Genomic DNA, 18,070 nt, shown 5'->3' on the forward strand with positions numbered 1-18,070 from the left:
TGGTTAATTAGAGATTTTCCAAGGTTACCAAGAGTAAACAAGAGCTTATAAACTACCAAAACAACATATGAAAAGCTTACATAAACTTTGTAAATAAGCTTTGTAAACAAACATCAGAGTAATCTCTTTAGTAGCACTGGTTTATATTTTATAGATTATATAAAATGAACCACATCAAACCGAGTGGGGTGTCTTATCAGGGCTGTCTGTATCGCCATCTTTTACAAAAACCACTTTTTTTGCTTCAAAGGTTTAATGGATTCAGGGAGATTGCATATTCATGTTGATGTTGACTCAATCTTTAAAATCTAATGTAAACTTTAACATTTAACACTTTACTGTTATTGAAATTATTTTTTAAACTTTGGTATGAATAAAGCTTTCATTATAATAATACCAGGGCCTTGTCCCTGATTTGTGCCCCTACGTTGTAACTCTATTACATATTCCCAGTTAAGATTACAGGTGGCCTCTGACACACATTGCATAGGAGTGTTCCATGATTCTTATCAGTAAGGTAGGAGCAATGGTGTGTAGCTGATGCTGGAGTAATTGCATGAAAAGAAAAAGTGGTGGAGATCTACAGCAGATGATATAGTAACAAAAATGTTAAGCAAACAAATGTGTTGGCAGCAATAAAATGCCCTGTATGTTGTGTGCTTTCAATCAACATAGAAAAAACATAATTTGTAAGTTTGAATGAAAAAAATGCAGCTTTAGGTGCCTTAAACTGGAGTTGCATTTGGAGTTAAAGGTTTTATTTACCAATTCCAAATCCTCGTTTATAACATGATTACCATGTTACCAAATACTAATCATCAATATCTTCTTTTTTTTAGGATTCCATGTGATTCCCACAGTGTCTAATGTTGTTCCAGAGAGCTGTCTGCTGATTGTTGTGGGACTTCTCGTTGGTGGACTCATTAAAGCCGTAGGTGAAATCCCTCCAGTTTTGAGTTCAAAAGTCTTCTTCCTGTACCTCCTGCCACCTATTATATTGGATGCTGGATACTTTTTGCCTCTTCGTCCCTTCTCTGAGAACCTGGGAACAATTTTGATATTTGCAGTGGTGGGCACTCTCTGGAATGCATTCTTTATAGGGTCATTACTGTTTGCAGTTTGCCAGATAAGTGGAAGCTCGCTTACACACGTTGGCCTCCTGGATAACTTGCTGTTTGGAAGTATCATCTCCGCTGTGGACCCGGTGGCTGTACTGGCTGTGTTTGAGGAAATCCACATCAATGAGCTCCTCCACATTCTGGTGTTTGGAGAATCCTTGCTCAATGATGCCGTCACAGTAGTAAGTGGTTGGCTTTGAATTATTCAGTACTGGTTTTAAATGACTGAATTAGATTATTCTGGAAAAGCATTTTAAAAGCTGTAGCAAAGAAAAGAAATTGGGCTCTTTAATATATGCAATGGGCAAAGACCTACTTTTTATTATTCAGCATAGGTACAATATAAATTTCTTGCAGAAGGGTGAAGTATAACGACAACCAATACATTTTGTAAACTTTATGAATGACATGACAAAAAAAACAAAATAATGTTACAATGTTTATTGTCAAGCAATATTGAAAGTGTAAGGATGTTACTTCCTTTTTGAGGTGGTGTGGGTAAGATCAGAACAGCATATATACGTTCTTTGTAAGAACATAAAGCACTAGTAACCTGTTTTCATTGTATTTTAGTTCCTTAGCAATTTTTCCCATAGATTTCTTTCTCTTATATCCGTGATTAGAAAATTGCTTAGCTTTCACGGGAAAACCTTCCCTTTGCTTTCAGGAAAAATGACAACAGACATTTCTTTAAAAGTTTTTTTAAATTTAAAAGGCTAGGTGTGCTGTGGCTTATGTCACCTTCAAGGAAAAAAATAGCTTTAAAAATATTCTCATTACTCTTTGGTTGTCACTAATATCATTGATCCTTACAGAGGAATCATGGTAAAAACGCTGAATCTGAATTCTTGCAAGAGGTTGCTACTTTACTGTACAGGAATGTGTTGTGGGATTTTGCCAGGATCCCTTAGACCTAGGACCAACTAGGCTAGCCTTCCTGGAGGCAGCCACATAAGTAAACCCTGCACTTTATTATCAGGTCCACTTCACATTTTGGATAGAGTAGGGAAATCTTTGAGCAATTTTCACACACACTTTCACACTTCAAAAACACATCAGGAATTCCCAAAATCAAGGGAATTTTTAGCTATTATTGCCCAGAATAGTAGTCAATATTTTATGATTCAACCTTTTTCTCTTGACCTTGTGATAACACCAGACTTTCTGTTTTGGTGGACAGTGGTTACGAGGACAAACAGGAGAATGTACCTAAGGGAGACAGACAGAAAACAAAAATCACTGCAGGTTTATCCTTTCCACTACTTTGTATTTGAAGGATTTTGTCTTCTGCTTTTCATAATACATATGAATGAAACAGTTAATACATATAATAATATATAATAATACATATGAATATATCCATAGCTACCGGTACCTAAAACAAGTAATATTAGTTCTGTGTTCTACAGTCCCGATTTGTGAATAAGCAGTATGTTCAACTTAAAATATTACTCTTGTATTTTTAAAACTTGAAGGTAAGGAAGTTTAAATGAGATGGAAGGAGAGGTGGAGGTGCCTTTGTAAAATGATGTATTTCTCCAAATCATTGTCCTCATTTTCTTGCATGCGTTAGATTCAGTTCTAGGTAACTCTGATCTCTTTGTAGATAAGTAGCGAAAATACCTTATTTATAATATATTTTTTAAAAAATTTCATGTCACCCATATTGAATCTCTGGAATCTATACCTCTTCATTCCCTGCTGATTTGTTTGGTCTTTTTGCAATAGTTGATGATGTGTGTCTCTCTTCCCTAGGTTTTGTATCACCTTTTTGAAGAGTTTTCTGCTTTGGATCAAGTCACATTCCGTGATATATCACTGGGGTTCCTGAGTTTCTTTGTTGTGGCCCTAGGAGGGGTGTTTGTTGGAGTGGTTTATGGGATTATCGCAGCCTTCACTTCCCGCTTCACCTCCCACATCCGTGTTATTGAACCCTTGTTTGTTTTCCTCTATAGTTACATGGCATATATGTCTGCAGAACTGTTTCATCTCTCAGGAATTATGGCGTGAGTTACTTTTTCCATTTGATAGGTTTTTAATGTTTAATTTATTCTTATTACTTGTTTTTAGTAGCACCATACTCTTTTTCTTTGGGATGATGACACCATGCTTTCTTTTTAACTTTACTGGTCGAAAATTTACTGGTTGAAATTTTTTTTCGTTTCTCTTTCAGACTTATTGCTTCAGGTGTTGTAATGAGACCTTATGTGGAGGCTAATATTTCCCACAAATCCCATACTACCATCAAATATTTCCTGAAAATGTGGAGCAGTGTCAGTGAGACTTTAATTTTCATCTTTCTTGGGGTTTCTACCGTTGCTGGACCTCATTCCTGGAATTGGACCTATGTCATCTGCACCCTTATCTTCTGTCTGATAGCACGCGTGTTGGGTAATTCTTTATACTTAATTTAGACTGCGTTTGTCATGACTTGTGCCTAGATTTTCATGTAAAGCTGGCAATCACGCATTTACAACATTTTAGTTTACATTTATCTGAACATAATTAACCGTATAATGAATACAGGTAATCCCCAGGTTTCAAACAAGATTGGACTGTAGGTTTATTGTTAAGCAGTATTTGTAAGTCGGAACAGGTACATTATTTTAATAAGTGCAATTAGGAGAAATGTTTGTCTCAACATAATATTAGGCAGCATGGTGTCATTGTGAGTTAATCACAAACAAAGCAAAAAAAAAAAATCTTTATGGAGCCTAGACATTCATTAACTTCTGGAGTAAGCTGTGCTTTGATATGCAAAAAGAAACAACTGCAGAGTTTGTCTTGGTCATTAAAGAGTTACAAGAGGCTGCAGAAAGCGATCACCCCCCTAGGATCACCCACAACCTCAGCTGTGTTTAGGAAAAGATTTCTTCTGCAAGTCATGCAAACCACCCCCATCCAAGCCTCCCTGTTTGTATCCAAGAAGCATCTGTATGTGGGAAGTCCTTACTTAACCTGGGAACTACCTGTGTATTTATATTATATAATATCTATATCTATATAAATAATATGTGTGTGTGTTGGTATGTGTTATATAACACTGCTAGAATCTGATGTTCCTGTAAATCCTGTAAATTCATGTGTCTATCATACTTTAGCCCTTTTATTAGTCAGGGTATTTTGTATCTTTAGATTGTAGTTTTAGTTAAAAGGCATTTTTTTTGTTCCTTGTTATCCTTTTTGCCTTTTAACAGTAGGGGTAGAATGAGACAGATTTTCTACATCAACAGTGCTTTTGTAACCCTGAAATAACCACATGGGAGTCAGTGTCTTTGTCTTCTCTCCCTTTATTTTGATGTTGGTTGTTGGTAACAAACTAGACACAGCAAGTACACTGTGCATGTGAACAGCTGCACCTAATATGCACACTTGGGTTCATGTGGATACACTGCCTGTATAACTAAACCCAAGAGTACAGAAATTGGTACAGAAAAATATTTGTTGATCCTTACAGAAATATTTTGTCCTTGTAACATTCTATGAATTGAAGTGAGATCTAACCAAGTTTGACAACACTTTTGTGGTTGGTGTAATCTGACACTTGATGTTTGACACACAATACATTTATTACATAGAATACATAACGCTTTCCCATTGCGTTCAATCACTCCAAATGACTCTGTCCAGGCCTCTTGAAATGATCTTCCACTATCTGTTTTCACTGTACTCATTTTTGGGTGTTCAAGACTTGGAGTATACAAAAACACAAAATTAAAAAAAAAAGAAGCACAAAATCCTAACCTACCAAAAATAACACTATCAGTTAACATCAAAGAAATGGATATTCCTTGAATCTACAGCAGTGATTCTCAGAGAGCTGAACCCTGCACAGCAACCTATCTCAGCACACCTAGCTTTACACAGGTCATGTGATGTCAGGTAAACACAACCTGCTGCTATGCAAAGACATTGTAACCTTTTATGTACTGGACACACAGAAGACATATCAATAGGTGTAGATGTCATTCATGCAATGTACAGCAATCACTCTGACAGAACCAATCCATAAGCCGACACTAGCAATGAGCACCAACCTGATAAGACTGATAACCTGATAAAAACTTATGAAGAGCCTGCTGGATCAGGACAATAGCCCATCTAGTCCAGCTGCTGTATCTCACAGTGGCCCACATCTATAATAAAGAGGAGGCACATACTCATCAGGGCTAGTAACCTGTGATGGACTTTTCCTCCAGAAATTTGTCCAATCCCCTCTTTAGGCATTTAGGCTAGATGCCATCACCACAGTGCAGATTTACCACCTTCATTTATTTCAGTAACTAAGACACTAGGACAGAAAATAAACATAATCGTCCTGGTAGGGTGCAGATAGCAATATTAATAAATATTATTTATATCTTGCATATAAGGATGCAGGGAGTTTTATTAAATTCATGCCAATTGCATAGCAATGCAACATATTGCACACAATTGTTTTTAAAGCACTGTGGACGGCAATACACAGGTATGGGTTCCCATTACATTCTCTGGCAGGAACTTAACTTCCACTACAAGATTTGTGTTCACCTGATCCTGACTGGGTATAGCAGACTGGTACTCCTGTCCCTGGGCTGTGTGGCTCTGTTCGTAGTCTTCAGCTTTCATATTGTACTTCCTATCTCTGTCCTAACTAGGACAGAGCAATGCAAGATCCCCCTCCCTAACTTTTCACTCTGCCTTTGTACTTTCTCCCTTTCAATGCTGGATCAAGACACATCAGCTTCAATACACATCAGCTGCCTCTCCTCCCCACAGCCTGATATTCTGAGGGTTACCTGATGACTCCGGAGAAGGGAAATTCATTCGGCAGCCTGCAGGGCTTACAGAGGGACAATGGCACAGCCAATGGGAGGCCAGCCAGGTGGAGAGCGCATGCCCACAGAGAGGCCTCTGAGTGTGCCCCCTTTGGCACGAGTGCCATAGGTTCGCCACCAGACCCCTAGACCATAAAGTGTGGTAGGATCACCAGGTGGAAAGAAAAGGAAAAAAATAAAAGTTTTTGGGTTTGATTCATGTTAGAAACTAGTGACCCACCAGGGGCATATTGTTGATTTTTGGTGGTAGTTTAGTTTGCAAGTTTGAAGTAATATAAAAGCTGGTATGTTTTAAATCCAGAGTGGACGACTTTATTGTTGAACTGTTCTAAAATATTTTTTTATTACATTTCTTAACAGTTGTCCTAAATACTAATGTCCACAGGGGAAAACATGACTTTGTTACTTTTAACTGGTAAGTGTTCATTTTTTGAGTAGTGGTATACTGTATCCAATAGAACCAAGTATTTCGGAATTTATCCGTTCTACCGTCCCGGCTGGTAATAAGGTCTTCCATTGCCATAATGTCATTCACTCTTCTAAACCACTGTAACAAGATGGGAGGAGAGGATTGTTTCCACAGGGCCGGAATACAGGCCTTGCATTTAAAAGATGTTTGAGTAAAGAAGCATGGTATTTCTTTTTAGACCAATCATTCAAATGCAAAAGGGCTAGCTCCGGGCTGTTACGTATATCTACTTCTGTCAATTCTTCAATAACCGCCGCCACCCCTGACCAGAAAGATTGCAAATTAGAGCACTCCCAGAATATATGAAACAGGCTGCCAGCAGCCGCTTCACAACGCCAGCATCTATCATCTACTCCCGGATACATTTTGGCTAACACAGTCGGCACTCTGTACCACCGCGTGAGCAATTTATAGTTCAGTTCCTGACAAGAGTTGCTGAGAGCAGCTTTATGACCCGTGTACAGGAGACGATCCTGCTGTTCTGGGGAGAATGTGGTGTCAAGGTCACTTTCCCATTTACGCAAAAATGGCAAAGTTGAGGTGGGGGGCAGTATCCTTCAATAGCATCTGGTAGGCACTAGAGAGTTCCTCTATTTTTTTTAATGTGGGGGAACCCTTGAAATAACTTTCAGATCTTAGGGAACCCGTTATAATTAGTGTATCCACAGCTCACAGTACATTGGCTTGGAGGTCAGTGGAATGTCAGCTAAAAATATATTTGGTGTTGGTTCAACTGACCTTAGGCACAAATCACTCTTTGGTAATGGAAACCCTAGTAGCCTTTGGAGGAACAATACTACTTTGACCCCTAAACTGTTAGCAAACTTTTAGAGTTTGCAGGAATAAATTCCTGTCAGGTTACATTATAGAGTAACAACATGGTTTCTAAAAACACCTGTTACCACTTAAAAGTAACTCTTTATTTAGCAAAGTTACACTTAGTGGGCTCTGGTTCTACCCTAGAGTTCTCATTTGTTTGCCTTTAAATGTCACACATCTAAACTGTCCCTGATTCACTATTTCTTTGCTAAGGGACATGCATAGTAGCACATAGCTGCCTCCTTGTAATCCTTGCTATGTGGCCCTTCCTCTTCTGTATTATGTTGACTATGTAGAGTGCAAAGTGAGAGATGTCTTCTTTGGACATCTTAAAACATCTTTGCTTGAGTAAGTGGTTAACAGATTTGCGTGACTGAATTAGTTCTGCTTGCATCTTGTCTAATCAACAGGATCATTTATCTTTGCACAATATTTCCCTTGTGGTTCACAACCAAAATACTGATCCATCCAATATTTGTTTGATTTTTTTTACTTACATTCTACTAATTTAATATGTTGGGCTGATTGACAGTATGTATAAAAAGGCATGAAATAAACTGTTCAGTCACATGTTCTAAAAGCTAATATGTCTCATTGGGTATGGTCACACATTCAGCTAATAAAATCAGCACATCTATAATGTTTTTATGAGGCTTAAACAGAATAAGGAATGCATGGCCAAAATGTTTTTTATAGGGAATGTAAAATATTTTGCTGGTTTTGACTTACCTAAAGAATCCTTTTAAATCAAAGAACCAGAATAAGCATGCTGTAAATGAGTGTTAGAATAATTATTCTTTATTAATCTCTATGCCTGTTCCAGGCTGGCCATACCAGCATTAATGCAAAAACATCTAGGGAGCTAGAATTTAGAAGAGGAAGTTTAGTAATGGCAGCTCCTATTATTTTCCCAGGACAGATGTCCTTTTATTCCTTTCACTACCAGGATTGTACAGGGTTACTTCTGCAACTTTACCAACTAATAAACTAAGACTGTGTACACTCCTGCACTGGAAATGATTTTTCATGATTCAAAAGAGTGCCAGATGAATGAATGAGATCTGTACACAAAGTTCTCTGTTCGGCGACTTCTGTACACATGTCAGATTCTTGCCTGAGAGGACTCTGACTGCTCATATTGTGTGAAGTCATCTCACTTGTGTACATAGCCTAACTCGCAGATAATATTCTCTAATATATACTATATCCTCCCAGAGTATATATATAATATATACTCTGGGAGGATAGTGGTGATCAGAGTGTATGTAAAGTGGCTAATCCCTGCACCTGATGCAAACGTGCAATAACAACAATTACATCATACTGTGTGAAATAAATAATAACGTATGTATTGACTCAACCCTTATCCTTAGTATTTTACAAACAATTGTGGAATATTTTGTGTTTGTGCATTAAATTATAGTGTTTTTTTCTACTAAAAATATGGTTGCACAAATATTGTGTGACATAAATTGCAGCTAGCGACATTTATTGTGTACATTTAAAAGCATGTAGAAAACAAAAAATGTAAAAATTGCTTCAACGCCAAAGGGTTAAAGTGACATTGTTTCCCGTTGTAAACACTGGTGCTAAATTAAGACACATCTCTGTATATTGTCATGCTCAATACTTCCTCTTTCATATGGCAGAGCATATGATGAACAACACACTGCATTACTCAATGTGTTTTCTACCAAAAGTCAACTCCCAGGCATTATTTCAGCTTTCTAATTCCCATTGTAGCAATTTAAATATAAACAAGCTGATTTCTGGTATCTAAAGAGCTGCTTGCTTTGTCTTATCCAATGTCAGTACCTCACAGTAAATTTGTTTAAAAAAACTTTAGATTTTGGATTATTGTACATTGCTACCAGCATACTTGATCTGGGTTGGGCTAAGTCTACACTGACTTTAATTTTAAACACTTATTATTGCCCATACAGCTTTTGTATGAATTTTTATGTTTTTAGAATAAGATATGTGGCAGAGAACAGTTAGTATAGCAGAAAATGTCTACCCAAATGCTCTAAAACACCACAAAAAGGTTCTATTCATATCAATAGGGTGTTTGGAGCTTTATAGGCATTTGTGGGCATTTTAACATGTTTTAAATGCTGTAGGATGTGTTTTCTTTACAGCCCATCAAGACAAATTTATCACGAATGAAGTTCAACAAATGTTATCCTCACAATAAGATTATCATTGTTTTTCTTTAGTTCCTTGATCACCTTTTAACTGGAATTGAGGACATATGTGGTCACTATGGCCATCATCATTGGAAAGACAAGTAAGTCACATATCCTATTTAGAATGATTTTAAAGTAGAATTATGGATTGTTTTAAAGCAGTGAAGCTCAAAATATTGTGTGTGTAAAATTGGTGTGTGTTGGACATAAAGGTGGTTTGCTCCTAAAAATGGGTATTTTAGTTAATTACTGGTGGAGGCCAATTGTAAAGTTACTGGGTGTTTCCATATGACATGGTTACTTTCTTTTAAAAATATAGACCTTTCACAATACTGCAATTACATATTTACACAAGTGACAATTAAGTGTTATTCTTCTGATCTTTATAATTACACTTTGGAAGTATAAAATGCTGCCTTAGATTTAAGTGTTATAAAAATAAAAGTATTTTTCCAGTGTTTTGTATGTTATTGCAATTTGTTACTGTAGGTTTTGTATTGCATGTGAGTATATCGCTTTTTTTAAATATTAATTGTATAACAAATGCATAGAGAGATGTCTAATCTTACTCCTGATGAGGCAATATTAGTGTTTTGAATTGAATAAAGTTCTCTGGGAGGCCTGACAATTCATTATAAAAACAGATCTGGAACAAAAAAAGATATCTTATTGGTTACTTTTATACTATTAAATCTGTAGGTGTAAAGTAATATAAATGTGTTTCTATTTTATCTATAATAAAATACAGTGCTATCTAAGGTTGAACTATTCTCTTTTTTTCTGCATTACATAGGTTGAATCGATTTAACAAAACATATGTGAAGAAGTGCCTTATTGCAGGGGAGCGGTCCACAGAGCCTCAACTCATTGCCTTTTATCACAAAATGGAAATGAAGCAGGCAATAGAATTGGTAGAGAGTGGGGGCATTGGAAAAATCCCATCCACTGTGTCTACTGTGTCCATGCAGTAAGTTTGATGGTGTATTAATTATAAGCATATAACAATAAGGTGAAGCTCAAGTATTGCTGTCAGGTGTTTTATTCTTTGAAGATTTTCCTTCACTTCAGGCACCACTGATCAGTCTTGCTTGGTCTAGAAGTAAGGAGAAAACTCATAGCCAAACAGGGAGCATTAAATATCTGATCTAGGTTCCCTCACTATAGCAACACAAAAATGTTGTTCCAGAAAACTTTTACAAACAGTTTGAATCAATAGGACAAAAGTTCAGACTAGCTTCCAGAGATCCCACACAGCTCCTGGAAGCTGGCACTTTACCAGACACTTCATTACTTGCACCACAGTGGTGGTTTTTAATTTCAATAATTTTTATTTTTTAAATATTTTTTTACAGTACACCTAAAAATTAACAGATATTACTTTGCAAACAATTTTACATAGGTGTAATATGTACATGCAACAGAATTAGAATTGTGACAAAGGGAAAACATAAATGAAACAATAAAATAGGAGGAAAATAATGAGAGAAGATGGGGAAGGCGTTAAGACTGGGTGGATGTTAGGGGAGGGGGATAACTGGACCTTGAAGGTAGGAGTAACAGTACATGTAAGCAAAGCAAGCTTCCAGGAAATTGTCAAAAAGCACCAGATTCTTTTAAGTTGTGCATGTGAGTCTTTCATTGACCATGATTCAGTTGAGCTTGGGGGTGATGCCTGCCAAGGACAAGGTCTTGGTTTGCTAATGTAGATCTGAACATTACAAGCATGTAAGATAGTAGGCGGCGACATGTTTAGAAAGCTGCATAGTAGGTCTGCTAAATATGTGGTCATCAGGTTAATTTGATTATAAATTAAAATCCTCTTGACAAAGGATGACCATGAACAGGTTTCATTTTGCCATAAAAAGTGTAATTTTAAACTTCCTAACTTATCTATCAGGGTACATAGGGGGGTTCATTTGCTTTTTTAGAGAATAAAGTGCTTTGGCTTTGCTTTTCTGATACATTTAGTTGAATATAGTTACCAAGTTTTCCATTTCTTTCTTGCTGTATTTTCTAGCCCCAACACTCATATATTCATATACTCATATATATGCATATTTATATCATCAGCATATATCAGTATCTGGAGTGGCTTGATAAAGGTTCGACCTGCAGTTTGTATGCCTGAATCTTAGATAACCTTCTCTAGTGCCTCTTTAACGGAGGCCTCGGCTAAGACATTTAATGAAGGCTGTCAATGCTGGCTTCTGAAAGTGCTAGTTGTCCAGCTGTCTGTCTTCAATACACAATATTGTCACAGACCCAAATCAAAACAACCTGACAAAGTAATAAAGCCATAGGACGAATGAGCTGATTCACTAAAAAAAGTTAATCTTTCCACAATAAATTGTGTGAATATTTATCTCAGTTATTCAGCCATATGCGTATTAAATAAACAGGAATTTCCTTTTTTTACAGTAATTGGACAAATTAAATATACACACAGTTTATTGTGTAAATATTCTGCACTCCAAAAATACAATAACTTCAACAACCAGATACAGCTGCTTTTTTTAATTAAGATTTCCTTGTATAGACAATACATAGCAATGCATCACCCTGCCTCAGTTCTCAGAGATACACATCAAGACAATAAATATCACAATGTTACTCTCCATGATTGTATTTTTCTTCACTTTCACTTTATTGTAACTATATCCTGCTGTAAAATCAAAAAACAGCTGGTACATTTCTTTTTCATGAATTTATATCTCCTCACATATATGCCTCAAAGAATATAATTTGCTGCCATTTTTTTTATAATTTTTTTTATAATTTTTTCAAAATTTTATAAAAGGTTAATGTTCTAATAGCTTCCATATCAACAATCCTTGCATGGATGTTTGGGTCACAATACTGAAATATTGTGGATACCTTTTTTTTTCTTTTTTTTTTTTTCTTTCTATCAGTGTTTCTTATTTCCTTGCCTTGTACAGATCAGTAATGGTTTCGTTGGCATTCAAAGGACTCCTATAATATTTCAGTCCGTACCCTAAGGCTGTACCAAGTTTTAAAATCATAGTGGGACTATCATGTGCCTAGCTATGATGACCATAGAAGGAGCTAATGCACTTACGAAATCCTCATGAAATCCACCCTGTTGTAATGTAGGGACCTCCTTCAACGAGGTCATCTATATTTAGGTAATAAAATACATTCTCTACAAACCATGCAAGATATCACTGTTTCTTACACCATGTTGTGTATAAAGCCCTAAGATGAACTTCCTGCTTTAGTGATGTTGTAAAAACTTACTCTAGATTGGGTTTTTCCTTTCTGATTCAAAGGAATTAACTTCCCAAGCACTGGCTGTGGCTTTACACTGGCATTGATTTGTTGAACTAGTGGATTTTGTGTGTGGGATAAAATTTATAGGTATTTTTTTCTGCAGGAATATTCAGCCTAAACCTAAGCCAGAGAGAATCCTACCTGCATTGTCCAAGGTTAAAGAGGAGGAGATACGTAAGATTCTGCGCACAAACTTACAAAAGACACGCCAAAGGGTGAGTTACTTACAGACATTTTGGAACAGTTTGTTAATCTCTAAGTGAGCATGCAGTTCCCAGTTGCACGCCTATTTAAACACTGTTTAATGATGTTATGTAAACATTCAAAATTAATTAGACATAACCAGTATAAAGACCAGTTTTTGTCATTCCCTACACAACAGTAATAGGGAAAAGCAGGTTTTTTTTTAGTTTCTTAACTTTTTTATATTATGTTTACTTTGATGTTAGAAACCCTTTTTAAGCGCATACCATTTATTAAATAAAAGCCTACCTGTTTTAGAAAACAAAAATAATTATATACACTCCAAAGTGAGAGGAATTCCATTTATACAGCAGGGAATCACTGTAAGATTTCCTTTCCACTGCTGTTCTACTGACCAATCGAAAAAGGATTTATTTTCTTAATGCGGACACAAATGGCTATAGAATTCTGACAGGGGTTCTAGATTTTAACCACTGTATCCAAAACTAAATGGCTTTAGATACACATTTGGTACAAAGGGTGCATCCATCTTTAGTTCCAACAATAATCAGCTGAAGCATGAATCAGTAATAGAGACAATCTAAGTCTATGGATGGATCTTAGTCTGTTTTCTCTTGCAAAACGGCATAAAGTGCAGATTTCTTTTTGAAACTTTAAACAGTCCCCATTGTACTGACACCACCAGATTCCTAAACTTATCTGTGTGGGTTCTGAATCCCTTATTCATACTTATTATATGGACCACTATCCATTCATTAACATCAGTAAGAATTAGCCCATCCTAATTCCTGGTAATATGTTTGCACGTAAACCCTCACTAATATTGAGGCCCAGGTAGACCTACTTTTACACAGTAGTAAGCCATACACATAAAGCTGATTAGGTCTATTCTTTTTCTTTCTGTTCATTGCACACTTTTAAGATAGATGCTTTCTAAAAACATGACCGTTCTATGTTTAAATGTTGATATATTTTTTGCTCTAGCTACGCTCATACAATCGTCACACCTTGGTGGCTGATCCCTATGAAGAGGCCTGGAACCAGATGTTACTCAGAAGGCAAAAAATTAATCAATTGGACCAGAGGGTAAGTGAGAAAAAACCAAGCGACTTAACCTCCCTAGCGATCTAATTCCTTCCAAATTTCCATGCAAAAAGCGTTACAATTTTTTGCATGGAAATGTATTTTTCATTGTAGGCTATAATTCCTAGGCATAACTCACTGATATTTAATAAATTTAATAATAACCTTTAAATAACAAAACACAAAAATCTGTAAAAAAAAAATATAAAAAATATATAAACATGTAATGTAACTGTGTATTAGCATATATAAAATATATATATATATATATATAATATATATTATATGAATATTTCTTTGTATTGGTCTCAATACAGCTATTTTGTATTGAATCCAATACAAAATTATTTGAATTTCCCGACGCCAAGTCCCAGCCGCACCAACGCATGTACCGACATCACTGGGAAACCCCGTAGATCGAATCTGCACTTTGCAGCTGGGGATCGGAGGAGGCAGACGTGTCCCCAAGACCTTCGGGGACCAGCAGGACGCCGGGGGACAGCGACGGAACAAGGAAAGTCGGTTTTTAACCTGCTACAAGTACCCCGAGTGTGACTCTGGATTAGCGCTTTTTGCAAGTAAAATCGACCCTGAGTCAGACTCTGGATTACCGCTAGGGGGTTAACTAAAACTAACTAAACACAGCCTCCTGCACCAAACATGCTGAATATATGTGTATATATATATATATATATATATATATATATATATATATATATATATATATATTTTTTTTTTTTTTTTTTTTTTTTTTTTTTTTTTTACAGTAATACTTGAAACAGTTTCTAAAACATTGAATTGTAACACTTTATACCAAACAATATATAGTTGAAGAATAACCATCATGAAAAACGTCCTATAATTATATCTTGTTAATACTTATAGTATTCACTGGTAATAGGTAAACCAACTAAAACACAGTCAGGAGTGTCTGCCGTGATTATCTTTTAGTGCTTAAGCTGTTAGACTTGCTCTAACAGCTTAAGCACTCCAAGCAGTTTTAGAATTTGCTCCATATCCCTGTCAATATGATCGTAAATAGCATGGGTAGTGTGATGTTAAAAACGAAATAAAAGCATGTGAAATAAAACAAAATGTCCACACACACGTTAGTGTATATGTGTAAACTATATGATCATGACCTGTATTAACTACTTAATGGTATAACAATTAATTTAATTTACAACTTGATCCTTAAACAGAAAATAAAAAATAATACATTTATGTAAGGAATAATTTAAATAATTGAATAATAAATGTGATGTACTAAGTTAATAGGATGTAAATAATATCTGTGAAATTTAAATTTGATGTATTGCTCAAGACTACACATTTTGTATTAACTGCTCTGTTTTATTCTAGGCTAATAATTATTTGACTGTTCCTGCACACAAGTTGGACTCCCCCACCCTTACCAGAGCTCGTGTAGGTTCAGGTAAGGAAAATATATAATTGCGTGTATTCCCAGAGCCCAATGTTACACATTGTGTTTGATAATATGTGGGTTCATCTGAACCCTCCCTGTTTCATGTGATGTGTACACAGATGCCCTCCTTGTTGGTGTATAGTTTGGCCCAAAGTGTGTCCTTGTCACCAGTAGTTTGTTGATTACCCTCCTTGTTTCCAATCTCGTGTGAGCACTTCAAATTTCCAGTGCAGAGCACTTGTTTATCTCCAGTAATATGATGGGCCCAACAGACTTTCTACTTCTCAGTAAAGGTGCGTACACACTTCCAATTTTTATCGTTCCAATCGAACGACGAACGATCGATTGGGCAAAAAATCGTTCGTAAAAAAGTAACCAACGACGCCGACGAACGAGGAAAGTCGCTGGAAACGAACGACCGGACCGACGGATCGGATTGGGCGACGATCGTTGAACATCGTTCGTGTGTACGGTCGTTCGTTGATCGTCCATGTTCAGAGCATGCGTGATGAACGAACGTCCGTTCACTTTCCTGTCGTGCACATAGTTCCTCTATCGCTCAAACGATCGTATCTATTGTGTGTACAATATCTACGAACGATCGTGTTGTTAACTCTATGTGCAGGATCGGTGCTATACGATCGTTCATATATATCGTGCATGAACGTTCGTCGTTCGTTTTCCAACGATAATAATTGGAAGTGTGTACGTAGCTTAAGTCACAGTTCCAAATCACCAATTTATGCACCTACTCTTACATACTCTTTCACCAAGATTATAAAGAGTTAGAGAACCACTGAACATGTCCCCCTGTAAAAGGCATACCAGCCTTTTTATGCTGCATAGAATTACATTTGCTTGCTATAACGTGACTCAATTCTTACAATTTGTTTTTTTTTTTTTTTTGCTTTCTATATTCTACAGACCCTCTTGCATATGAGCCAAAAGCAGATTCTGAGAATGTCCCTGTTATTACCATTGACCCAGCTTCACCTGAGTCTGTAGATATTGTGGATGAAACACAAGAGGAGGATGAAGATGAAGGTGGGATTACAATAGTAGCACCAGAGCCACCTTCACCAGGGGCAGATGATGTGTTTGGCACCAATGACAGCCCAAACACTCAGCGGTTACAGCGTTGCTTAAGTGATCCTGGACCTCAGCCTGAAGAGAACCAGCCTTTTCTGCCAAAGAAGGACTGATCTTTACTCCTATAATGGGCTGAGCCAAACAGCAATGAGACACATGAAATAGTCTTTTGCCTCAATTTTACACTCCTCACCAACACACTTTTTTTTTTTTTTTTTTGCTTGAAATGCTTTTTTGTTTGTTTTTCTGTTCATATCTACCTACATTCTCGCGTTCTTTTTCTTTTTTTTTCTTGTTTATTGCCATTTTTAATATATATTTTTATTTTATATTTCTAACCAAAGAATTATGAATTTATGAATTTGCTAATATTATTTTGTATAGTTTTTCATTTTATTGCTGTTTTATATTCTAGGTGAAGGGTCTTAAGCTGTTAAGTATACTTCTAGTCATATGTGTCTAAACAGATGCAGGTTTGATGTCTTTCAAGCACTGAGCTCCTATAAAAAAAAATATCAAGTTAAGTTAAAATAGACAATTGCATGTCTATGTCTGTGCCCTAGGCCTAGATAACTTACATTACAGCTTCACAAACGAGGCTAAACACGCCTTCCAACTGCACATTTTGCTCATGAATGTAGAATAGAATTAATGATGCACCTACAGAAATGTACTATTTACATGCACACCAGCAGTTTAATATCTGTACATCACCATGGTACTCCAGCTTCTTGATCATTGTTTTGAAATGCATTCTACCCTAGCTCCATTGGGTGCTTGGCACTCTCTCACTGTCTGTAGGTTAATAAATATATTACAGACATATTAGAAAGGACCAGAATGATCTTACGTCATATCTCTCCACCAAACATCCTTATGTGGATAAAATGGGGCTATATATCACTCCATCCCCCCAAAAACAAGACAGTCATGTTAGTATCCGTTCATGTTAGGGATCAAGTATATTACATAAGCAGCACTGCTTCTACAGCTGTAGGAAGCAATTGATTGTGCAATAATAATAGCACCAGATCTTGTGAATGCTTGTGCGAGGGAGATGTGTGCATGCATCATGTGCCTTTGCTCTGCATACAGAAGATATGTTTAGGTTAAGCATTTTACAAGTGTGTAAATGTTAAACGTGTGCAGAAATGCCTTTGCGTGCTCAGTTCTCCTGCGCAGTGATTCTTTGCAGTCTCATGTATAAAGGTGATTAGCAATCTGGTATCTGTAAGAAATATAGAAGAGTTTTTTATTTTAAAATGGGAAATAAATGTATGGTTTTTAAATTCTGTGTTTTTTTTTTTTTTTATTTTGCAAAATGCGTCAATTATTGTAAGCCAAGGACAATTGTCTCCAGTAAACCCAATTTTAAGTCTATGATGCAATTAGAAAACAACATTGATTGTTAAACCTGATTTGTTAACTTGTTCAGTGCTACTGATCATCTGCAGCTTCGTTTAGGCACTTCATGTCTACATGTAATCACTCTGTGGTCTGCAATTAGCTGATGGCCTCAATGGCAGTCGATGAGTATTTTATTCTGTGTTTGAAATGATCCTTGTCCATCC

At 36.4% G+C, this 18,070-nt stretch overlaps 1 protein-coding gene across 1 annotated transcript in view; it reads left to right on the plus strand.

Moving 5' to 3' along the window:
* SLC9A1 (solute carrier family 9 member A1) overlaps positions 1-17,788 on the plus strand; it is a 34,143-nt gene extending 16,355 nt beyond the window's left edge. Inside the window, exons 2-11 of the mRNA XM_072409784.1 lie at positions 840-1,300; positions 2,874-3,124; positions 3,292-3,509; positions 4,220-4,236; positions 9,440-9,510; positions 10,203-10,376; positions 12,801-12,912; positions 13,886-13,987; positions 15,347-15,419; positions 16,335-17,788. Of these exons, the coding sequence (XP_072265885.1) occupies positions 840-1,300; positions 2,874-3,124; positions 3,292-3,509; positions 4,220-4,236; positions 9,440-9,510; positions 10,203-10,376; positions 12,801-12,912; positions 13,886-13,987; positions 15,347-15,419; positions 16,335-16,612 (1,757 nt within the window). The 3' untranslated portion in view covers positions 16,613-17,788. The remainder of the gene's footprint in view (positions 1-839; positions 1,301-2,873; positions 3,125-3,291; positions 3,510-4,219; positions 4,237-9,439; positions 9,511-10,202; positions 10,377-12,800; positions 12,913-13,885; positions 13,988-15,346; positions 15,420-16,334) is intronic.
* The last annotated feature ends 282 nt before the right edge of the window (positions 17,789-18,070 follow it).

This window comes from Pyxicephalus adspersus, chromosome 1, assembly GCF_032062135.1.
Source record: "Pyxicephalus adspersus chromosome 1, UCB_Pads_2.0, whole genome shotgun sequence".
NCBI classification, from domain to species: Eukaryota; Metazoa; Chordata; class Amphibia; order Anura; family Pyxicephalidae; genus Pyxicephalus; species Pyxicephalus adspersus.